Genomic DNA, 25,047 nt, shown 5'->3' with positions numbered 1-25,047 from the left:
ATCAGTAGAACAACATAAGCTTTAATACCCAGAAATCAGTGTGACTCAGCGATGACCAAGCTTGCCTGTTCAGTCCTTAGTGTTGATTATACACCCATATTAATAAAAATAATTAGAAACAACATTAGAAACAACAATTCATTAGAAGGATCCATTGCTGCAAAACCATCAGTATCCACAGCTATGTCGAAATTTCCAGAAGAGATCACATGATGTGCATGGGTCTCCATTTTTATGCAAAGAATTCTCTCTCTCTCTTTTTTCTGTTCTTTATTGGAGCAAGGATCATGTTTTTGAGTACGCAGTATAGAAAATGTCTTCACTTATTTTCTACTAGGAGATCAGATAAATTCTGTAGTACAAACTGCTATAGTATCCATTTTTTTATATTTTATTGATCAAAGTAGAGTCATATGGAATGAAAAGTTATGACTCAGTTGTCTAATTTCATAACTGTGCAATGGGTGCTGACAGAGTCCGATGACGTGTTCAAGAGTCACATGACGAGATCATTCTGGATTTGGATTTGGGTCCTTTATTCCTCACCTTCTGTTTTGCTTCCCTCCCCCTTTACCGTCTGATTCCTCTTCCCACATTTGCCGTAGTGGACTGCGAACATGTCTCATCAAGACATGCTAAACACAAAGATCTATATAGAGGATTGTAGTGTTGTAAGTTTTCCAAGCAAAAGACCTAGAAGTTCAAATTCCATTTATCCAAAACATGGCTTTCTTGTTACTGGACAGCGTGTATGTGGTCACCGAGAGCCTTGGCTTTAGCATCTGCCCACTGGGAGTTTTCAAGCAATGCCACATCTGCCTCTTTCTGCCTCTTTCCTCATGACAACCCTGTAGGCTGGTGATCTCCCTGCACCCCAATATCTCACATGACAAGGCCAGCTTTGTTTTTGAGGTGATGCTGAAACATTTACAATGAATGCATGCTGTGTTTTTAATAAACTGATTGAAACCGAGTGGCCCTTGTTTCCCCTTTCTCTCTCAAAGCTGCCGTTAGGGAGCCAGCAGCAGCGAGAACGCACAGGGCTACAGTGCCCTTCCGCAAATTAGTTTTAATTAATGAAATTTCAGCTAGTTATCTATTAATATTACCAATTTGACTAATGGCACACTTCTGAACTGCCCGTGATTCTGAACCATTTATCTAAGATCTTCTTAAGCCCAGACAACTGCTTAAGGCTAATGTGTCTATTTCACTCGGAAATTCATTGAGTGCTTACTACGTGTGAGGTTCTCTTCTGGGCCTTACATTAACTGTGACACATTAACTATGAAACCTAAAATAAAAGGAAGGGTTGATTATGCTCCCAAAGCCTCCATCAAGCCATCATTTATCATTGCTTAATCATATGTTTTTTTTAAATCCTTTTTATTTCTCAATAATAATTATGTTTAAAAGCACTCAAAGAAATAGATTTCCAGAGTAGAAATATTAAAAAGAGCCAAGGAAATGAGATCTGTAACTTTTTCAAATTTTGTGAAATAATTGATACTGTCTCAACCAGGGTTAGTCTGGTTCTTTACAGTGTACTGTCTGTCCCTGGCTTCTTAATAACTAGAAAAAAATATGTTCATGCTGTAATACTCCCACCAATAATGTCTGCGTTCTTGGCTTTTCGTCCTCTTTTAGGTAGAGGTAACAGAAAGACCATCTTTGTGCTCAAAAATAACATTGAAAATTATCATTGTTGAATTGATGAATTGCTCTAGCAAAAATCAAGAGTGATTGGAGACCAGAGCTGGCCTTAGGGACCTTAGAGGATATGAAGGGTGTGGCTGTTCCATCTTCCTTTCTTGGTGGGGATGAGCTTGGACTCTGTGATTCAGGTTATCACTAGGGCATGGGCCGTGGCCTCTGGTGTGGGTTAGTAGTTGGACAAACAACTCTGAGGTGGTAGGTGGGCCCTATGGAGCAGTGAGGACGCTGACTTGTCCAATCAAATAACTGTAACCCTAGACCTAACCTCCTGGAGTTTTGATCTGCTCATCTGTAAAGTGAGTTTATAAGAAGAATCTACATGATTTTCTTGGACAAAAATCAAAGAATATATACAGAATGACCTAGCATTTTTGAAAAGGTGAATATAGTAACTGTTTAATGTTTACACATAATGCAAGGGGGGAGTGATCAGGTTTGTATGCGCAACTAAGGTAACACGGCTAGTGAAAAACTCCATTGCCAAATCAGGTCGTTGATGTATGTTATATAGAAAGTCTTGTTTCTCACAGAAGGTATCATTTTTATCCTATTCGTCTATCATCTGAATTATTCTTCATACATGTGTGCCTTGTTGTTAACTCCAAGCAGTTCTCCAATACTGAGGCATGCTAGAATATTTCAACTAAACCTGGAGTTTGCATTCAGAAGGATGGTGTAAATTCGTGATGGGAGCCATGAACTTGTTCCATTTGGCCTGCACATTATGCCTTGACAAGTTAGTTTCTGTCATGATGAAGAAAGATTTTCAAATAGGTTCTATAGTTAAGAAGTTGTCCAAATCCAACCTGGCCAAGGCCGCAAGCCAGCCCCGTGGTGGTTCCACCAACACTGACTTCTGCTCATGCAGAGTACATCTACCATAGCACCTTCAATAGAGCTGTCATAGAAATACCAGCGTTTGATTTTGTAACTTGCTCTAAGCCTTGGGTGACAATTCCCATCACTGTCCCTCGGTAAGCAATGACCACCTCTTCTTTTTCCTGTTCTTGGCCTGTTCACCTCATGCTGTTTATTGCTCCCATACCAAGGAACTCAGTCCAGGTCTTCCATGTGGGTAGCAGGGACTCGATTGTTTGAGCCATCACTGCGACCTTCCAGTGTCTAGGTTAGCAGGAGCTGGAGCCGGGGACCAAAGCTGGTCACTCCAACATGAGCCGCACACATCTTAACTGACATCTTAACCACGAGGCTAAATGCCTACAATGGATTATACATGCGGCTCAACTACTAATCCTTCACAACTCACATATTGAACTTGTTCGTGTTCAGCAAGGTGTTTAGTGTGGATGCATCCATAGTCAGTGTCAACAGTTCTGTGGCTAACCCATACTTACTGAAGTCAGCATGACTTACTCTTTATGTCTCCCATCTCCTACATTTCCCTCCTGATGAGCAGCGGTAGCTCTGGAATTTCTTAAAGGGGGTAGAATGAACAAAACGGTCTTATTGCTAGGAGGACAGTGAAACCTGCTGCTGTGTCCGCATTCCAAGGACAGAATCCGTGAGTGCATCTCCTAAGATGCCTGGGGGTCTTGTTTAAGCCACATACAAAGAAACGGGGAAGAAACCACAGCTGAGATTCAAGCTATATTAATTTCAGTCTTTGTTACTTTTTTTTTTGTTTTTCTAGGACAAAGAGAGAGCCTCAGAAACCAAAAATGAGGTTCACTCTTACCTGTCGGTGCTTTGCGCTGTTCCTGCTTCTGAGTGTAAGTAAGACGACATTGTCTCAGGTCACGGTCATTGAGCACGCTGAGTGGGGGAGAGTGTTTGGAGTGTGGCTGGTAGGCGTTGGCAGGGGTAGGCGTTGGCAGGGTAGGCTCTGTGCTCTCGAAAGTCAAAACTTCAGTTTTGTCAGGCATTTTCCTTTCTCTTTTATTAACAAATCTCTGCACTTTTACCATTTTAGGTAAGTTGTGAAGCTTTACGCAGAAATCTGATTTTTTTTTTTTTTTTGGTAACAGAAATTGAGCATTTGTTTAAGACAACCCCACATTGACTTGGAAGTTACCATAGGTGATTAATGATAGCCTTGGATTAAATGTAGGGTTTTTATGTTTGTTTGTTTTTGTATTTGGCATGTATATTTGAACCATAGTTTCTGGACCTTTCAGTCCCTTAAAATATCTGTGTTCAGTCAGTCTTATTTCTGATTTCAGTAATAAAGATGTCTCCGTCTTTATATTCCACTATCATTTCACGACCCTTTCTCCGGTCTTTAGAATAGTGCTTAACGTATGTGCTTTTACATTGTTTAATTTCAAGAGGATGCTTAACTGGTTTAAAGTGTTACTATTGAAGAAAAAAACTATTGATACTTATTTATGTCAACATTATTAACCTGCCATCCTCACATCAAATTCACTAACAGGAATCAGAGGAGTGAATTTTGCGTAAATCAGTTTGTCACTTTCTTGATCTGCATCCTTTTGACCCATCAACGTAGCATTTACTAATGAATTACAGCTGGCTGTAAAAATCACTCAATGTCTTTTATTGTGAAACTGACCCAAGCAAAGTTTTCAGAGGATGCTAGGTTTCCCATTATTCATTTATGTTTTGTTTTAGTCCAACTAACCTGTTTCTCCTTTACATTATTCAAAAAAAAAATCACTAACTACTTTCTATAAATAGTAATTTGATTTGTAAGAGAATTTTTATTTAAAAAATTTTATTTTTATTGGAAAGGCAGATGTAGAGAGAGAAGGAGAGACAGAAAGATCTTCCATCCACTGGCTCACTCCCCAAATGGCTGCAATGGCTAGAGCTGAGCAGATCTGAAGCCAGGAGCCAGAGTCTTCCAGGTATCCCACACAGGTGCAGGGTCCCAAGACTTTGAGCCGTCCTCTTACTGCTTTCCCAGCCACAAGCAGGGAGCTGGATGGGAAGTGGGGCAGCCAGGATATGAACCGGCGCCCGTATGAGTTCCCAGTGCATGCAAGGCGAGGACTGTAGCCATTAGGCCTGCTGTACCAGACCCAGGAATTCTTCTTTTGTAATGTGTAACCAAGTAAGTGGTTTATTGAAATAGTTGTTAATGCAACCCTTTTACACCCATTTAGATAAAGGCCTACCTTCATTTTACTCTCCGAGAATATCATCATATTTTTCTTTAGATAAATTAAAGTATAATTTTCTAAAACTAATCCAGTGTTTGGAACTGTGGTCACTGCATAACATTTGAAATATAATAGATACTTACACAAGATAATTATGTAAACTGATAGAATATTTTAATTTCTCCATAAATGCCCAGGCCTTGTATTCTGTAGATGCAAAAATACAGATACACAGTATTTGTAAATTTATATTGTTATTTCTCATAATTCAGGTACATTCTGAGCATATAGAAATGTTCCCAAATAATTTTATTTAATAAAGCAAATACTTATATGGGACATGATAGAAGAAAAAGAAACTGCTAAACAAAACAGAATTATCCAGTAACTTTTAGTGTGAAGAGTAGAATACACATTTAGAGTCATAATTTAAAAACTGAAAAACGTCAGATTTGCATGAGCCATGAACAGCATTTTTTGTTTGTTTGTTTTTTTGTTTCGTTTGCTTTGGCTTGTGGGCAGCTTATAGCAGTACAGGTAACTAAACATGGCACATTAAGCGGCTATGTGCGGCCTTTGTCATAACAGAGAGAATTTTGTTTCTTTGAGTAGCATACTCAACTTAAAGAACTTGTTCAGAAGCCAAAATTCAATGCACAAATTTCCTTCAAAACATTTGATTATGTTCTACATTGATATTCATCCCCCCAAAAGTAAATTTTAAACATGACACTTCTCCCATAATTAATTTTAAATATTATTTTAGATAACACATTGTCATAAAGAACCACTACCCATGTATTCATTAAATCCTATTAACTTGATATCTCTATGGCCTATCATATGTCAGTTTCAGCTGTCACCTTTCCTCCCATAATTAATTTTAAATATTATTGTTAGATAACACGTTATTATGAATAACCACTACCAGTATATTCATTAAATCCTATTAATTTGATATCTCTATGGCCTATCATATGTCAGCTTCAGCTGTCACCGTTCGTTAGCTGCTTCTCCATTTTCCACAATTACTCACTCACCTCCTGCCCTTCTTTGAGATATTACAGCAGACTTAGAGTGCTGATGGAAGTTTTGGCAGCACCAAAACTGCTAGTGATGAAGACAACAGAATGACAAAGACAAACAAACAAAACCCAAACCTTGGTTTTTCTGAGGTGCAATTTGCTGTTTTTCCTGGCAAGCACACAGGCCACCAACCAGGCAGCTGCATGTCCAGGGACACCCAGGGCTAGTCTTTCACAAAGCTGTACTTTATCCTTGCTGTAGTTTTGAAACATGTAAATACATGAATACCACAAATAATTCTCTTACTATAATGACCAACATTAAGGACGGTGACATAGAAATCCCGTTGGCGACATCGTTTGTGGATTCTTGATTCCTATTCTTACAGAGCAGTTCTGCCGATGGTGCGTTGGCACAGGTCGGCCCTGCACACTCGCTGGGCTTGGCCCATTGAAGGGTTAGGCCATTGCTCCAAGTTCCAGAAGAACCGTTCTATGCCTGTTCTTTGTGCCTCTGGAAGCCACTAGTAATGCCAAGCAGACTTCCTGTGGTATGCGAACCTAAGGGATTCCCAAAGCCTCTGGGATGTGCGACCCTGTTGTTTTCTTCTGGAGTTCAAGATTCATGGCGATGAAGCATAGACTGTAAGCTCTGTGGGGCAGGGACCTTGTCAGTCTTGCTCTCTGTTGAATTTCCAGAACTTTCCTGGTGTATGGAAGGCGCTCAAAGTCTGGTGTGCAGAGGACCTGTGTGATGTTCCTGCTGCTGTCTCCCACTGCTGGTGGCAGCTTGGTGGTCGTATGTGTGGTGTCATTCACTTGGACCCTTAGGAGTGACATCACATATACGGCAGCTAAACTGCTGCAAGGGACAACAAGTAAGTGTGTGTGTTGAAGAAGCATGTAAGATGGGTTGCATGTGAAACTGCATGGTTTTATTCAGACAAGCAGTAGGTCCCTAATGTCTCATTTCTGTTTTTAGCACAGAATCATGTATTTATTTAATTTCTTAAACACATAGCATGGACTGCTATGTGTAGTATTCTATTTGATCAGTGGAATATGTATGTCTTTTACATTGCTTGGTAGTTGTATATAATTGCTAATGCTCCTTTATCTCTTTTTGATTAAAATACTGTTATCTAACTAGCAATTTTGATGTGTGTTAAATTGTCAGCAAAATATGTAACATGTTTAAGAATTCTATGAAATTTTATGTGTTACTTTTAGCACTAGTAATTCTGTAATTGGGATTGTATGTATTTATGTCTGTCTCTCGGAGGAGTGTTCCAGTGTGTGTGTTATTTTAGGGAGGAAGTCACTGAGGCATTCAGGAACCACCAGGAAAATCCCATCTTCAGTGCTGAGACACAATCGAGACCGGAAGTGGGCTCAGATTACTGTGGCTCTTCTAACACCAGAGTTTGATTTCTCATTCCTTCAGTGTTGAAACAACCTCTATTGAACCAGGCTTTAAACCAAGTTCACTGGAGTTTGTTTCAATATTGCAAGAATGACAAGATGGAAGCTACTGTCATCGGTTCGAACCAGGTTTACGCTTACACAGATGTTTCTACCTGCCCTGTTTCTTGCGTGAAGACTGCAATGACCAAATAAACCTGTGAATGAAAACACGTATAGAGTTTTTCACCTGCTTTCCTTGTGCAGACTGTTTCCCAATGGCTGCTTTGCAGTTCCGGGAACAGTTTTTGATCGATTGTATACAGACAAAATTCAGAATGGTAATTCTGGAAAGAAAGCCAACCTAAGCAAAACAGTCCCTGCTGTCTAAAATACATGATCCAACTGGCAGATGAGGTTTATAGGTGACACTGTGTACACCATTCTCATGTAACTTGAAGATGATGCGAAAGAAGTCAAGAAATTAATCACTTATTGATAATTCTCAGATGAACTACAGGTTCTACGAATACAGCTAAAAAACAGCAACCTAATTTGATGCTCGCACTAAACCAGCCATTGCTATCTCTACTGTGGAGAGCCTTGCAATGCTCCAAGCTTTGATGGTCATGTGACATTCAGCTGAAATTTTAAACAGCAGGCTCATACATATCCATGCCAATGTCCACTCAAAATACAAAAGGAGGCCTTAGCGTGAGACCTCTTGAGACTACCTGTCTTTCCTTTAAGTGATGTTCCAGCTCATAAGTGAAACTCTGGCTTTCATGGCTGCCATTGATTCATTATTATTCACAATGGCCTGAGTGAGGAAGAAGTTAGCCAGTCTTGCTAGTATGTGAGCCTTGTGATCACAGGGCTGACAGGGCTGTGTTCTCCTCTGGGATCCTCCCATACAAGGAGTATTGGCCGACTGATGGATCCAAGGGCCAGTGGGGAAAACCCAAGTGGCAACAATTATCTTCAGCTATCCCAGCCAAGGATTCAATGTCCATTTTTTTTATTCATTCATTTCTCTTTCTCTAGTCATAATATTCAAAGGGCATGGAAATCAGAAATACCCTAGATACTTCATAAAGTTGCAACCCTTAGAACAAGTCTTCTACAGGTAGTGAGCAATGGCACCTTTGATAAGTCATCCTTACTCAGCTGGTGGCTGGCCTTCCCTGATCGGAGCTTGCCCACTTCTTCCTATGCACACTTGCCTTCTCTTCACTAATTTAAAATCTGCAAAGCATCTTCATTTTAATACCACCTGTAATATTAGTTGAATGCTGTTGAGCTCTTCATGTTTCAGACACTTCATTTTTTTTAAAATTCTTATAACATCCATAAAGGATAAATACTAATATTGCTATTTTTGCTTAACAAATGGGGAGAGTTGGTTTCTACTCAGCTCCAAGGGACGAGTTTTAATGCTTTTTTCTTTTTATAAGCATTCACGTCCCTCTGCCATCTGACTCTCACTAAGCACATTGCTTCCCCCTAGTTGCTACACCAGGTGGCTCCCTCCTGGTCTCACACGCATTGGCCCAAGGCTCCAGATGTGTGTGCATTTGTGTCCTTTCCTTCTGAAAGCCTGCCTTCTCCTGTCCACGTTCAGACACGACTTACCCCCAGGTCCAGGCCAGGGCCTGCCTGTGTCTGCAGCTCTCCCGAACTCAGTTTGCTCTGTCCTCTCCCTCCTCACTGGGTTTTGTGCTGGTCAGTTAGCAGTAGTGATGTGCTGTTACACAGAACATCAACGATGTGATGCACTGGGAGACAGTGTGCTCCACCAGCGCTGGCCTGGGGTAGGCAGGCCGACCCAGTGGGGGTTATTTTTGTGTTAGAGACTGCACATGAATCCTACCAGAAACCAACATGGAAAAACTTCAATCTTGGAATCATTTACAGGCCAAATTTAGGTGTTATTTCTTTCTTTCTTTTTTGGGGGGAGGGGTGGGTGTTTATGTATTGTATTTGTTCTTTGGCAACAATCCTGTAAAGATTTTTATTTCAAGTACAGAATAGAAAAGAAAACCAAGGCTTAGGGAGAATAAGCAACTAACTTATTCAATCTGGCGCCCTTGGTAAGTAGAAAATCTAGGATTTAAATGTAGCAAATAACTTGCACAGGCCTTCCTTTAATCATAGTTTTACTGCCATCTCATTCAAACCTCCACCATCCAAGAGGATGAAGGGTATCTCACACTGGCTTCACAATCTTGTCCACTTGCCATCCCTTTTGTCCATCTTAGCCTGAGTGAGATTCCAATTATGTAACAATTACTGTTAACTAGTGTATGCTGCTACAAAAATGCTAAATTATTTCTACTGGGCCAAATCAGTTGGCAGGCGGCTGAGCCAAGCCAGAACTCTGATCCCAACTCAAGAGTATTTTTTATACTGCCTTCAATATTGGCATTACAGTTGAAGATTACTTCCAATTATGTTTCCTTCTACTGACAGTGACTGTTTCTATTACAAAAGACCTTATAGTATTTTACAATATTACTCTATACTACTACCTGTTGGGTTAGCATGCAAATCAAAGAACCAAAGAACGCACATAGGTATGGATAGCCATTTTGAAATGAATGTGGAGAAAGGTGCTTAAGACAATCAGGAGGAAATAATGGAGCAAATAGCTCTGTTACAACTTTATTATAAAGTTTTATAAAGTTAACTGTATATTATGAAGTTATTATAAAAATAGTAGAAGAGATCAAGAGCTAATATTTTGACCCCATAAAGAGCCACTAAAAACAATTCAAATAGTCAGACAAACCAAAAAAGATTTCTTTAACCGATGGTGTGCTAAACCTTACAGTTTTATAATTTGACTTCTTTCAAATGTATTAGCATTGTAAACATTAATTCTATCAGTCAAGTAAAAATATTTGGGCTCTGATTTTAAGCAAATAAGTAAATATAGAAAAGTGTATTTGTTAGAATGCAAACAACAAAGAAAAAGAAGCAAAGCCGTATTAAACTGCATCAATCTATAAATGATTGTCTCATCTGCTTTCATTCTCCAATTTAGTATTATTTTAAAATGCGTTTTGTTTAAAAATTTTGCTGTTTATTAGATCGCGAGTGTCCCCCAACCCCGATGGCTTCCTAGCAGATTGCGCATGTGTGTAGCTGAGGTTCCATTTAATCTGCCATTCTTTCTCCTCCGGGTCACCTGTTAAATGAGTTCATTTATAAGAGAAGAAAATGGCAAATGGCACTCACAAATGTAGTTCTAGTTCTCTTTGTTGCTTTTTAAGTCCACATTTTCTACCTTATGCCTTTTTTCCCTTTTTATATGCAAAGAATAATTTTTTTCCCACCATGTAGATTTCCATGCATAGGTTATCTCCGTAGGTGTGCTTAAGAGCAAGCCATATTCCGACATCTGATAAAGAAAAGCTAGAGAAGGCCGAGACGGCAAGGCTTTCCCCCAGAACAGCTGTGTACAATGTGAATTTTAAAAACTGATTGATGGGCACCACTAAGAGCATCAGTCACAGCTCAGAAGTCATCAGCTGGTATGAGTACAGGTTGGAAAGGACAGCGTGTGGGGCAGGGACCTGCATGCACACACACATGTGCACACACATACATGTGCACGCACACACCTGCTTCCATAAGCAGACCTGTGACGGTGAGGATGGCTGAAATGGAGAGAGCTCATGTCTGTCCCGAAGGTGCACATGAGGCAGTACAAATACTGAAAAGCTACATTGGTTGGCATCAGTGAGTATGAATTATCCTGTATAGGTCATGTGCTCATGAAACCAAAGAGATTAAAATTGATTCTTCAAAGCATTTCCCCTCCCGCGCCCCCCGGGGAACAAACAGGCGCTCTTTCTGGCAGTATGTGCAATTCAGGCACAAATTTTAGCTGAAAAAAATCACAAGGCACACTTTCTACATGATGTCGGTGTCTAATGTGACCCATGATTCTTTCAAATTCCAACAAGCCAAAGTGAACGTAGTATTGTTTGTTTGTTTTGCAAATTAGATTGCTTTGATTATTCTAACCTTTGCAAGGATAACAAAATTAAGGCAGTTCTTAGATGCTGAAGAGTTGTGTGAGTATGTGTGGATGTTATATATTTTTAATAGTGAATGCAAACACTAAGTTTACAAGTATTTGTTGATGAAATGTAAATATTCTGTAGTTATGAAGTGAACTGTATTCTACATGGATTTTCAGTGTTTTAATTGTGTTTCACTGATGCAAACACCCATGCCTATTCCCTACAAGTAACTACTTTTCCATTTTAATACAGCAACCAACGGCAGTGAATCCTGCCTCCGAAAATGACACCGAGTCCACCCTGGAGCCCGAGCCATTTCTGTATGTCATAGGACGCAAGAAGCTGTTGGATGCCCAGTTCAGATGCTATAACCGGATGGAGCAGCTGCCCCCTTACGAGGGAGAAGGTAAAGAGAAGGGTTGTGTGTGAAGCATCATTAAAGCTCTGGCTTCTTCAATGGGTAGAAACATGTTGAATACCTTTAATAGGCCAGCGGTTTTCATGCAATGTACATGTGTGTATCAAGCAGCAGAAATGCCTGTTTCCCATTGGCGGGCTCATCCAACTTCCCTCCACCCAACATCTGCTCTCAGGACAAAATGCACAACTCAGTGTTGGTACCTGGGAAGCAGGAGGAAGAGAGGACTCAGGAAAGGAGAAAGCAGAAAATGATGGGCAGTGAGTATTCCCAAAGTGAAACCATGATACCCACTCGTGTTTGGGTTCATTAGGAAATACCTTTCCGCAACTGTCAGTCAGTCAGCAACCCGGATTATTCCTTCCCCTCTTTCAGGAAAATTAGAGGGAGATGCCTCCTGCCTAGACTTCATTTATCTGGGACCTTCTCTAGAATGCTCAGTGTGACTGACCATGCATTTTCAGAATTAAGTGTACTATACTCACTGGAAGGGACCCAGCCAATGGAAAACAAGGAAAAGCTATGATGTCCAAGGAGTGCAGCGTCCATTTACAGTCTCCTCTCTGTTGTTTAAAACATGTAAAGCTAGCCCTACTCAGCAGAGAGGACATGGTTAAGTAGTCTGCTTTCAAATAGTCTTTTTTTTTTTTACAGATTCATTTCTATTATTATTATTATTATTGAGTCTTTTCCTTGTGTTCAATTGAAGAGAACTTGATTATCATGTGTCTTGATGAAGATCACTTCTGGTCAACCCATTTGGGAGTTTAGTGTCCCTCCTGGATGTTGTTGCTCAATTCTTTCTTTTTCTGCACCTTCTGGGACTCCTGTAACTCTTATATTTATCAAACAGTCTAAATTGGTGACATCTATTTTTAGCATTTTTTCTTAAATCTCACATCCAGGGAAAGAGTTGCCCATTATTCTTCAGTCTGCAATTGTTCCAGTGGTTATCAAGAATTGAAAAAGCATTGAATTCCACAACACCCAGAGGGTTTCTGTGAAGCAAATGAGACAAGAAAAACACAAAGTAGGAGAGAAGGAGAAAGGGAATGTTGTTATTAGAATCATATCTGTGAACTACATCAAATCTTCTCTGCTAATATCACGTTATCGTGAACAAAGAGAACTCAAAGTGCCATTTTCAGAAACCGAGTGAGCTCATTCTTTTTGCCTTAGATGTTAGTCAGCTTAGAGGCTAGAACCTGGGCACTGTGCTCGGGAAGGAGGTAGACACACGCGTGCGCACGCGCACACACACACACACACACACACACACGGAGGGAAGGAGAGTGGTGAGGGAGGGGGAGAGGGAGGGAGGAAAGGAGCTTCCATGCACTGATTCACTTCCCAGATGTCCTCAATGGTTGGAGCTGCCAATTCAGAGCCAGCCTATACCCCAAATGTACCTCACCATCTGAGAAAAGGGGAACAGAATAAAATGCAATCTTTGGGGCCCTTGACTGTTGAGAAGCTCAGGTTTGGGATCTTCCGAAGTAGGCCCTGACTGCTGCATGTTACCCAGTGAGATAATTTGGTCTTAGGTTTTTGAAGGCAATTTGAAACTTGATTTCCAAAATAAATGACTTTGAAATGTGGGCAATCATGAGGGAAACAGAGGGTCCTGCCGCACTAAGGTGTCAGTCTTCCCGGGAAAGCCACATCCCTCTGACATTGACTTCCTTCTTAACCACCAGGCCCATACTGCAACCGAACCTGGGACGGATGGCTGTGCTGGGACGACACTCCGGCCGGAGTCCTCACCTACCAGTACTGCCCTGATTACTTTCCAGACTTTGATCCAACAGGTAGAGTGTTGATTTTCACTTAATATTTTTTGGATCTGAAGCTTTTAGAGTTTTCATGAGTCTGAAAAGAAAACCAGGTGTAAGATGTGCTCCTCTAATCACACTCCATGTTCTAGCATGTTCTGAAGGTTATCCTTCATTGAGAGAGCGTCCTGTTGTACAGACACTGCAAGTGGTCTTTGTTTTACAAGTAGTGGCTGCTCAGCTGTGTCTGTGGTTATCAAACTCTGGTCTCTAAAACCCATTCTCCTAAAATACTATGAATGACTTTCTTTACATGTGGGACTTTAAAAACATTTTTAGTTGTATTTGTCATTTCTGGTGACTTTCACAAATACTTGTTTATAACAAGTTTGTTTATAATTGTGCTGGTATAACATGCACAATGGAATTTTCAAATAACCTTGAAAATCAAATGAAGCTCTTTTGTTTAAGGGCAAGTAAATAGCTCTGGATACAACATTTCTGGCCTGGTGGCAGAATAGCAAAATTTAGTGAGTAAAAAAAGACTAATATTGTGGTGTCTAACCACATCAACACACAGTTCTGTGTCAGCTGCTACACATGTGAGTTAGGTAAACAAGTGGTGCCAATTTCACTTCCATTGTAAAAGTTGTAAATGAATGTTTGTCATTGTATAGCACTTTTTCTGCATATTTTATGTTTTCTCATGTTAAACTCAAGATTTGACACAAAAATGCAAGGGAACTCAGGTCTCCCACATGGGTGCAGTTCCCAAGGCTTTGGGCTGTCCTTGGCTGCTTTCCCAGGCCACAGGCAGGGAGCTGGGTGGGAAGTGGAGCTGCCGGGATTGGAACTAGCATCCTTATGGGATCATGGCATGTTCAAGGCAAGACTTAAGCTGCTAGGCCATCGTTCCGGGCCCAAAAATAAACATTTTTTAAGTCATTTATTTTTATTTGAAAAGCAGATTTTACAGAAATAAGGAGAGACAAAGAGAATGATTGTCTGTCCACTGACTCCCTAGGTAGCTGCAATGGAGCTGAGTCGATCCAAAGCCAGGAACCAGGGGTTTTCTCTGGGTCTCCCACATGGGTGCAGAGTCCCAAGGTTTCGGGCCATCCTCCATTGCTTTCCCAGGTCACAAGCAGGGAGCTGGATGGGAAGTAGAGCAGCTAAGACATGAGCACCCAGATGGGATCCTGGTGCATGAAAGGCAAAGAGTTTAGCAAGTAGGCTATTGTGCAGGGCCCAAAATAAATGACTCTTAAAAACATAAAATTGCAAAATAAAATTAGATAGATTTTCACAAATCCCAGTATATTTTCTGTGAGATGGAAGAGATGATTTAAATGACATCCTTTTCAGACAAAAAAAAAAAAAAAAGGACGTCCTGATATATCTTAGTTTTAGACTTTTTTGTTTTCTTGGGTCTAACCATATGGAATGCCAATCTTTGATTATTTGATTCACAAAAACTAATTTCATGCTGTTAATATAATGAAAGATATTATATACAAATGAAGTAAACTAGGATTTTCGTTTTCTCACTTAGTTTCCCTCTGTAATCAGAAACGTTTCTGTTAAAAATATGAATGCAGGTCTAGCTATGTAACTCTGGAGTCTGACAGCTTTGGATTTAAATTCTGGCTCAGTCTGAGTGAGATCTCCAAGCTCCATAGCCTCTCCCACTCCCTGCTTTCTGTTCGTAAAATGCAGCTGGCAACATCTGTTTGCTTTGACCCTGCTGAAGAGAGAAGATGAGCCTGTTGAAACACCTGCTACAATGCACTAGTCAGGCCGTCTCCAGTGACTTATAGTCACAGTCAAGGGATCAGGCCCTTGGGATGGTTTTTAAGATGTCACTTGTTATTTTTCCTTCTTGGAAAATTTTCAAATCCTAATGCAACTCTTATAATTCCTTAACAGAAAAGGTTACAAAATACTGTGACGAAACAGGCGTTTGGTTTAAACACCCTGGGAACAATCAGACCTGGTCCAACTATACGATGTGCAATGCCTTCACTCCCGAGAAGCTGCAGGTAGGGTCCATTTCACATTTCGGCGTCGCCTGAGGATGCCTGCGGGTGTGCATGGAGATGAATGTGTCACTGTCACGTGGCTGCTGCCTGGATCCAGGGGCTCTTGAGGAAAGGAAAGTGGAGGAGGGCCTGTGAGGTCTAAGTTCTGCCTGAAATGGCATGAGGGAAAACAACCTGGTGTTCCTTAGTTGGAACTCCTGGTCGGTGGAAGTTTCGAGTGCAGGGGATGGATTCTCACTGATGCCAGAAAGGAGGCAGCATTTTCAAGGGAATCCCTCATGTCTCCATTCTTCTGGAAGATTCCTACAGCTACAGCTTCATCACAAGGCACAAGCTAACACATGCCTCTTTGTGTTGGACAGGCATCTAGCTTGGCTATCAGACTTCAAAGGCACCCTTGACATGGGGCTTCCCAAGGGCCAGTGCACCATTTACATTAGGCCCAGAAGAAATGCATTCCAATCCTATAGCACTTATATCTTGTTGGCAGTTAAATGCATCAAATATCAGCTCTGCTTATATTTATTCAAACCTATGGGGAAGAAAATTCCAAATCACCATCAGATGTATCAGAAATCTGACCAGATCACTAAGTCTGCATTAGCTTTCTCCTCTCAGAGCCTTGTTGGGTGGGAGGGCACTTGGTCAGGGTTTACCTTTCAGGCATCTCTGAGCTGCCCGCTGGCTGCGCTCTACATTGAAGCTAGTTTGCCCTTGTGTAAAGATAGGTCAGTGAACTCCCAAGTTGGAAGCTAGAAGCATGTTTTTGTTTGCTGTTAAGAAGGACCCAGAGTATAGACAGCTTCTCTTTTATTCAAAACATAACAAGCAACAACACAAGGTAAGAAAGAGGAGCAGCTAGATTAGATGCCATCGGTTTGCAAGGACATTTTGCCACAAGCCCAGATTGAGAACACTCAAGCCAGCGACCTCTTCCCAAATCGCCAACTCCACCTTGAGAATGCGCACTTACAACCTCGTGGGGAGTTGTTCACTCAAGCCTGACTGGGATGACATGTCAGAGTTAAGAATTTGCCCAAATGACTACTGGATGTGATCTGACAGAAAGTCACAACCCTGATCATGGTGAAGTTCAGGTAAACATTTCCCAGTGTTGCCGTGTTTGACCTTCTCACACTGGTCGCATCAGAGAAGGAAATAAAAAACTCTAAGAAGACATGATCCCTTCCATGCACTGACTGTGATGATTAAAATTTTTTCCATAAAATTTCCACATAAATATGATAACAAAGTTTGAAGAAACCAATCTAGAATAAAATTTTTAAAAAATATTTTCAGTTCTAAAAGTGACAGAAAGGTGGCAACTAAATTCTGAGCTGCTGTAATCCTATACGCTCAAACAGCTCTGAATGAGAGCAGTATGTGCTGTTTTCAAGCGAGGGTGTTCTGAAGTCTCCCGAACCCGTATGAGGTAATTTATAGATGTCATCATTTAAAAGTAGCGAGAATAAAGCTATATGAATTTTCGTAGTATTCATAAAACAAATTCAAAATAGTTGCAAAGATTCTTAACTCTTAAGGAAACTGTCGGAATTTTTGTTCCAGAACCAGTTACAAAGCAGCTCTGTTCTCATGCCTTGTGAGGACTGAGAGCCCTGTTAGAAATACAGTGCCAGGGAGCACAGGCAACAAGGGCCTGCGCAGTCGCACTGTAATACGCAAGGCTCAGGAGAAGTTGATTGGTCCATTGTGAACGCCTGCAGATGAGCAGCTCAGGACACAGGAATGCACACACCCGTGGAGTTCTTGGAGCCTTGGAAATGTTTTAGCAGAATTTGGTTTTCCATCTCTGACCTTTCCTAAGATTGATTGACAAGAATGGAAATGTTACAGATTGTTATGAATTTTATTCTCTGAAATCTGTTGTAACCTTAGTATCCTTTTTGAAAGGAAGAAACAATTACTTATATTTATTGTGTTTAGAAACACACTGGTGTCCCGTTTTATAGTTATTTCCTCATCTGTGGCTTTTAACCATTTTCTGTCTTCCAGAATGCGTATGTTCTGTACTACTTGGCTATTGTGGGCCATTCTCTGTCAATTATCACCTTGGTGATCTCCCTGGGGATTTTTATGTGTTTCCCGTAAGTACATTTACAGCCTCTGCTTTTTTATTTTCTTCTTTAACTTATTGAAATTAATGCTGAATTATGCAGGCATGGTGTGGGGGAATCACCTGTAAATCATGCGAAATGGGCCTCGGTGGGAGGACAGAGTGGTGGTAAATGAGTAAAATGGCACATGGGTTTAACTTATCTTTGAGCCAATATTCTTTCTTCTCCAAACAATACAATCTTGTGGGCCTGCGAGTGCCCTCGTAAGAGTGTAAAAGTTTCATTTACCATGAATAAAGTTCCATGAAGGAACTCAAATATCCCCACTCAAATATAGGAAAACCACAATCACAAGTTCCAATGCATCCTGCCAAATTGTGAATTCTACCACAAGTAAACTTGGACAGAAAAGAAATGGGGCTGGAAAGGCCCTGACAGAGGCCACATACGAAGCTAAGTCCTGAGCATCTCTTCTGGCCTTAACCCACACAACCAAGGTCAAGGAAAATTTCTGAAAGTTGGCCCATTGTCTAGAGTACATTTTTTGCCCTTGCAAGCCTGTCATTGTTAGCTAGTTACCTTCTAAGACTCGCTAATAAGCCTGATTGTAAACTGGACTGAAATTAGGTTATGCAAATATTAAAGGGAATGAGAAAAGGGAGGGAAGGAAATATGGTTATCTTCTTAGAGTTGCATCTGTAAAATACATGAAATCTGTTCTTTTTATAATAACAAAAAATTTTAAAAGACCCAATGAAGAATAAAATTCCGGCGAGGGTTTCTGATGGGGCTAAGCCTATATGCTTGACATGTTGTTTAAGGCAAAATGATTAAGCTAATGTAGACACTGGATTTGTAGAAATGGAGAATTTAGAAAGGTGATTCTATGTCTTCCAGACAGACTGAATTATGTGGGGCAGTGACATGGTCCTGTGAACTTAGTGCAGTGTCTTTAAATGAGAAGTCTGGCGAGCTTACGCCTTACAGAAGCAGACTGAGTTACCTGCTGAAATGTATCTTCTTCCATTCACTTTTATATTCTTGGCCTGCTGTAGTTTGGATAGTCTGCTTTCTCAATGTGGATATGAAATTAGCTAGAAACAGTCAAGCCCATGACAGTGTGTTTCTACAAACTTTAATTCACAGGGGACTTCTGCAGGATGTACATGTGCATAATTATACTAGAAAGCAAAAAGATGAGACAACACGTAAGAATAACTTGAACACTTTAAAGCGTTTGTCATCCTTAGAGGAGCAAAAAAGCAGAACTTTCCGGCCAGCTATCCATTTGAGTTAGCAGTGGTAAAAGGTGTTGTGATCACAGCATACTTTGGTAAAAGTCAAGCACTCAGATGTGCATACTGGCTTCTGGAAGTGTACTCACGCGTGCATTCTTCACAGTTGTACCACAGGTCAGGAATTATGTTTGAACTTGAGCTAGATTCAGTGGAAACAAAATGACTGGATTTGTGTTTGACACATGACATATGAAACGTAATGATTTGATATCACAATTATCATCAACAGTTTTATTGGCCTAAATGGTAGTTGTGATGGCCTGACATAAGTGGTGAAGCAAGGATTCATTGGTTCAGGCTGCTACAAATCCTCCTCCTTAATTAAAAGATGTGTTATATAAGGCAAATATGCAGTGATTCATCTGTAGAATCTTAATTTGATGTTTATGTCTTCTTCAGTAAAGAAAATCAAACCCAAGGGAGAATAATCACCTGTGAACATATATTTGGCACATTTACTATTTCTTCTAAAACCTGTTTAAATTTTTACCTTCATCTTAGTCAAGATTCTTACATTGGCTAAGCAACAAAGCTGAATATCAAGTCACAACACAAGCAGAGATTTTCCCATAATTGGTTTAACAAAACCCAGGTTATCAATGAGTAGAATCAGCAAAGGAGAGTATGCTGCACTGTGGTGATCAGGACACAGTGTGATCACAGAGCATGCTTGGTCTCAGGATGTGGACCATTTTTCAGTTGTACCTCACCATGATGAATAAACACATCACCACATAACCGTAATTAAAAAGCCTCTGGCTAAAAGTCCATTTTTAAGGATTTTTTCTAATTATAAGAAAAATGTCTGAAAATTATAGTCTCGCAACTGATGAATGTAGCCAGGCCTTAAGCCAACATGAAGAGGGCGTTTCTGAACTCCTTAGTTCTCTAGTCACTGAGTCGTGAGAAGATGCACGTATCTAACAGGAATGTTTTTCCCAACCATCACTTTTCTGTTAAGCCTCTGAGAATGAGTGTTTACAAGTCTAAGCACAATTGTCCTCCAAGCAAAGAGACTTTGGTCAAGTAAGGGGGGAGATCGTGTTGGAAGTACCTGACTTTGTCCTGTTATCTCTTACTTCCAAGTGCCAACCAAAAATATCATAAATCTAGAAAGAATGGAAAGCTTCATCAGTTTATAAATTGAATGCAATGAGAATATATAAATTTGAATAGCAGGATCGCCATAGAAGACACAATAAAAGACAAGTAAGACACAATACATGCCAAATAGTCAAACCCCAAGGAAGCCTGATTTGATTTTATGCTGCTTTTTAAATGATTTGTTATTTTGAAGGCAGAATTATTAGAGGGAGAGGGAGCAAAGTAGGGGTGGAGGAGAGAAGATTGGGGAGAGAGGGAGGGAGAGAGAGAGAAAGAGAGAAAGAAGAGAAAGAAAAAGAAAAGGAAGGAAGGAAGAAAGGAAGGAAAAAGAAAAAGAAAACTTCTATCCACAGTCAGAGCTGGGCCACTCTGGAGCCAGGAGCCTCTTCTGGGTCTCCCACACGAACAGGGAGCTGGATGGGAAGTAGAGCAACAGGGTCTCAAACCAGTGCCCACAAGGAATGCTGACACCACACGTCTTAACACCACAGCACTGACCTCTCTCTTTGTTCTTAAACCTACTTGAACTAAAAATGCCATGGATTCCCTTTTGCTAAAAAGGAAAGGATGTTCTTGACTCTTCAATTTTCTTTTATTATTTGGATGACAGTAATATTAAATGTAATTGCTAAAGTAGAAGGTTATTCAGATTGATCAACTGACTTTATTTTTTGATTAACAAAGTTTCCCAAGAATTTTTGTAGACACAGTCGTCACCCTTAAGATCTGTCCTGTGCATTATAATGAAGGTTCCTGTATTGTGTAGTTAATGATATTTACATGAAACCTGAGCGAACACATAATCAGCACTTTCTTGCTTACTTCTGCATTTCCTGGGTTGTTATTTTGCAAAATCCAGTCAGTTTCATAAAATTTGCATGGATGAAAATGAGAGGCTGTGTAGTTTCACTTCTGAGACCTGCTGTGGCAGTTGTAATCATCCCATTGAAACTCACTCAGAACCCTTCAAATCGTCCTTGGAAGGTCTCCAACAAGGTGAGACCCTGCAGGTGTCCTTCAGCCAGCAGGTGGAGGAGGCCTGCAGAAGAATTTAAAGTCCCTGAATATACAGGAGGTTAAGGAATGGCCAATGTTTCACTAGAAGTCTTGGAAAATTGCTCGACATGAGCTCATTAAAGCACACCTTTAATCTTAATGAGGTTTTATTCCTAAGTATGCAAAGGAAGCTAAAAGTCATGGTTCTATAACCTGAAACAAATAGGAAGTATGCTCCCTGCACTTTAAAAGAATTAATGTAGAGTGTGTATAAAGTCTGTTATTGATAATTTGAACTTTTCTTTTTCCCACCCATTGAAAGAATTTTCAGTGATTTTGAGCATAAAAAAGGCAACACTCAAGGCCTTAAATGAATAAAAATTCAAAGTGCTCCCCAGGATGGTGAGCAAGTTACTTCTGGGCCACAAGTTAAACATAGTAGACGGCATCTTTGCTATACAGGCATTTGTGGGGGGGAAAAAGTAATAATATGGACAAAGAGTAAATGTACATCTTTAGCAAGAATCCTCACAACTAGATACCGACCCAAAATGTCACCCAGAGGACTAAGATGCAGATCCTGTGAGAAAGTGACCTGAATGGACATTGACTGGCCTGTGGTACTGACCGTTCTCAGGAGCCATGCACCCCACTTACCTCACGACTGGCACTTACAATTTACCCTCCGTTTTATGAACTGATCATAAATACTTACAAATCCCACTGTGTTCTTTTCAAGAAAAGGATAATATTCATTATCATTCCTCATGACCAATTGTACTCTTGCCTTTCTGATATATATTTTTTAAATACCCATTTACTCATATGTGAAAGTTGCAAAAACATGTATTGGCAAACCTCAAAGTAATCTTGGAGGTTACAGAAGAGGGCTTCAAGCAGGGCATCTAGAGTCTTCCACATCCCCATCAGTGTTCCATTCAGTCCTGGTTTCACACTGAAGGAACAGGTGGTGTTGAATCCCCCATTTCATATCTCTGACTGCTTTTCTGTTCTTCCAGGGAACCTGCTAAATTAGTTGTGTCAAAAAATGGCAGCCTTTGTTCTAACTTCCTATTGACAAAAGATAACTGTCCATCGTGGTCAGAGGAAAAGAAATAGAAATTAAGAAAATTCCTTGAGGCTAATCATTTTGTATTTTGTGCTCAGTCTGAAGGTTTGCAGTCCCTTTCCAATAGGAAAGATAGAACATAGGCTGTGTTGTGAATATCTGCAGCAGTGCTAATGCAGTTTATTGTATATTTAGTCCCTTTCATCATCCCCTTTCCTCAGTTTCCATTTCCCTTGTGAACGAGGTATGATGCCTAGACAAAGGAAATCTCAAAACGTTACAGTGGGAGGCTATGACTTGGGTTCATGTCAGTTATAGGAAATGATTCCTAATTCATATTTCCCATGCATCAATACATACGTTCCCTTATCTGTTGCTGAGGAAAATATAAGAAAGATTACTACTACAATGGCTTTCTACCAAAGGCATCAGCATCTGGGCAGGGACTAATCCTGTTTCTCTTGGTCGCAGGAGCCTTGGTTGTCAGCGAGTGACCCTGCACAAGAACATGTTTCTGACCTACATTCTGAACTCGATGATTATCATTATCCACCTGGTGGAGGTTGTGCCCAACGGAGAGCTGGTGCGAAGGGACCCGGTAAGCCATGCGTGGTTTTGTCTTTAAGGTTTTTGAAGAATGTCATATCTAGATAGTGACAATGATGTTCCTGTTGGATTTGATTAGCTGTGTGATTATGCTGACTGTCACGGTGGAAGTTTGTAGTAAGCCAAATCTTCCATTTCCTAGTAATTCTTGAAAGTAATTGTTACTTCCTTTGGTAAAAGCCTGGGAATATTAGAATCATGATAAAAATGAAAGTGATAACTTAGGCTTTTCTTTAAAAGATTCACTTTATTTGGATGAGAGAGAGAGAAGGAGAGAAAGATCTTCCATCCTCTGGTTCACTTCCCAGATGGCTGCAACAGCCAGTACTGTACTGGTCTGAAGCCAGGAGCTTCTTGTGTGGATCCAGGGACCCAGGGCCTTATCATCCTCAGCTGCTTTCCCAAGCCATTAGCAAAAAGCTGAATCAGAAGTAGAACACCCCAAACTTTAACTGGTGCACGCAAGGGATGCCAGTGTGGCCAGCAGGTGATTAGCCTGCAGTGCCACGCACCAACCCAAAACTATGAGTTTTTATGACTAACTTATAATTTAGCAACATCTATGAAAATGTGTACTGAGCACATCACGGACATGGACAACACGATGTGTCTAAGAAGCACTGTGCTGTGGCCCCAGTGTCTGTGGTGTGCCTGAATGTTGAACTTGGTGCTCCAGGGCCAGGCTGGGATTGGGCCAGTCACCGCAGCAGTGAACAGCTATGGACCTCCTCTAATGAGGTGCATAAATGTCTTGCTGTATGTCCACACACCTGACAAGAGATGCATCCTCTCCCAAAGGATTGCGAAGGACTTTGCAGGCAGTAGGACCTGTGCCAGAAAGTGCTTTCTTGGGTGCTGTGGTGAGAATTGTCCTTAGAAACTCAGGGCTCGAGACACTGGAAGCCTCCTGCAGCCCCACCATAGTAAGTGCAGAAATAAATGCCATGCTGTACCCTCACATCCATCCTTCCATCTCTACTGATGGGCTTCGTTAACCAGGTGCAACCAGAAGCTGAAGGACAGGGAAGCTCTGTGGAGACGGGCAGATATGTCTCTCTGGGCCCAGGCAGTGGAAGTGAGGTAGTTGGCAGTGCACCCAAAAGCACAACAGAAGCTCTCATAGTGACTGGCCAAGGGATAGCTTTTTTGTTTGTTTCTCTGCTCAGCTGTGTTGTGCAAGCATCTGTAGATAGCCTCATCTTTCAAAACTGACACCTGACAATTCTGCCAACTCAGTGACAAAAATGCGTGGAATCTGCCCAGAGCATGCTTTCTGCGTGACACTGGCATGGCATGAGAAAGCAGCTTCAGTTGGCTTGTGATGGATCCACAGTGTTAATATCTTTGCAGTGTGATTATGTCCACAAAGACATCGTAATCCATCTTAAAATCAGGATGCTTGCTCTCAGAGGCAAAGGCTGGTCTTAGATGCACAATAATGACTCCGATGGGCTCACCTTGACAAATTGGCATTTTTATGTTAAATTTGAACCTCACAAAACTCAGCTCAGGTAGATATTATCCCAGGGAGTTTAAAATGAAGAAAATGGAGGTTGAGTGCTGGCAGATAAGTAGAGCTGGGATTGTCACCCAGCCATGTCACACACAAGCCAGCCTCTCCTTTCTGTCCCACAGGGTGCCATCGGTTATCTTGGCTGCCTCCGGAAGATGTGTTCTTAACCAGGCTCAGCCATTGCAAAGTGGTGACTGTCCCTGGGGGCCAGGCACACTACAGTGGGGAGGTTGATCCAACAGAGTTTAAAACAGGTCTCTCAGAGGTTCACTAAGCATGTCATGGTGGAGAATAATCAGGTGTTGGTTTTCTGTTTTCCATCAAGGGAGGAAATCCTGAGAAAGTAACTATCTGTAGAAGTAAGTCACGAAACGGCACGCTAGGTATTAGATAAGCTGCCGCCAGGATCAAACAAATGTCATGAGGAAGTACTGTGAATGCCTTATTATTATTATTATTATTATTATTATTATTATTTCATTAAATAGTTTTGCAGGTATAGGGCTTCCCCACTACCCTTCTTTCCCTCCCTAAGTCTTTTAAAAAGCGTCTCTCCCATTCTTGTTGAAGGCATTACGTTTCTGATGCTTCGAGCTTGCTTCTGCTATAGCCCACAGGGAGATCCTGCACAAACTTGGACTTCAGGAAACAGGCTGCACTGAGGTTTTGAATTTGCTACTAAATCTTAGGAGCCATTTTAAACCCATCAAATGAGAATAACAAAAACTGCTCTGCTCACTTCCACAGCGTTGTCTGAAGTCCATAAGTAACATAACACTTAACATTTCCCAAGGGCATACTATTGCAAACCATTTTCCATGAGGCTGCGCCTAAATCTCTGCCTATGGCTAATTCCCTAGGTCCTTGTACTTGGTTTCAGCAAATCTGTAGTTCTTGTCATTACTCT

The 25,047-nt window shown here is 40.9% G+C and overlaps 1 protein-coding gene across 1 annotated transcript in view; it reads left to right on the top strand.

The window, feature by feature from the left end:
* Nucleotides 1–3,377: 3,377 nt before the first annotated feature.
* Nucleotides 3,378–25,047, top strand: part of CALCR (calcitonin receptor) — a 33,647-nt gene continuing 11,977 nt past the window's right edge. The window contains exons 1-6 of the mRNA XM_040964850.1: nucleotides 3,378–3,446; nucleotides 11,503–11,656; nucleotides 13,366–13,476; nucleotides 15,367–15,479; nucleotides 17,493–17,584; nucleotides 22,493–22,619. Coding sequence (XP_040820784.1) covers nucleotides 3,396–3,446; nucleotides 11,503–11,656; nucleotides 13,366–13,476; nucleotides 15,367–15,479; nucleotides 17,493–17,584; nucleotides 22,493–22,619 — 648 coding nt within the window. The 5' untranslated portion in view covers nucleotides 3,378–3,395. The remainder of the gene's footprint in view (nucleotides 3,447–11,502; nucleotides 11,657–13,365; nucleotides 13,477–15,366; nucleotides 15,480–17,492; nucleotides 17,585–22,492; nucleotides 22,620–25,047) is intronic.

The sequence above is a fragment of the Ochotona curzoniae genome, unplaced genomic scaffold (genome assembly GCF_017591425.1).
Source record: "Ochotona curzoniae isolate NIBS_2020 unplaced genomic scaffold, NIBS_Ocur_1.0 scaffold_3835, whole genome shotgun sequence".
NCBI lineage: Eukaryota > Metazoa > Chordata > Mammalia > Lagomorpha > Ochotonidae > Ochotona > Ochotona curzoniae.
The sequence above is the reverse complement of the archived record's forward strand: the minus strand, read 5'-3'. Positions and strand labels throughout refer to the sequence as shown.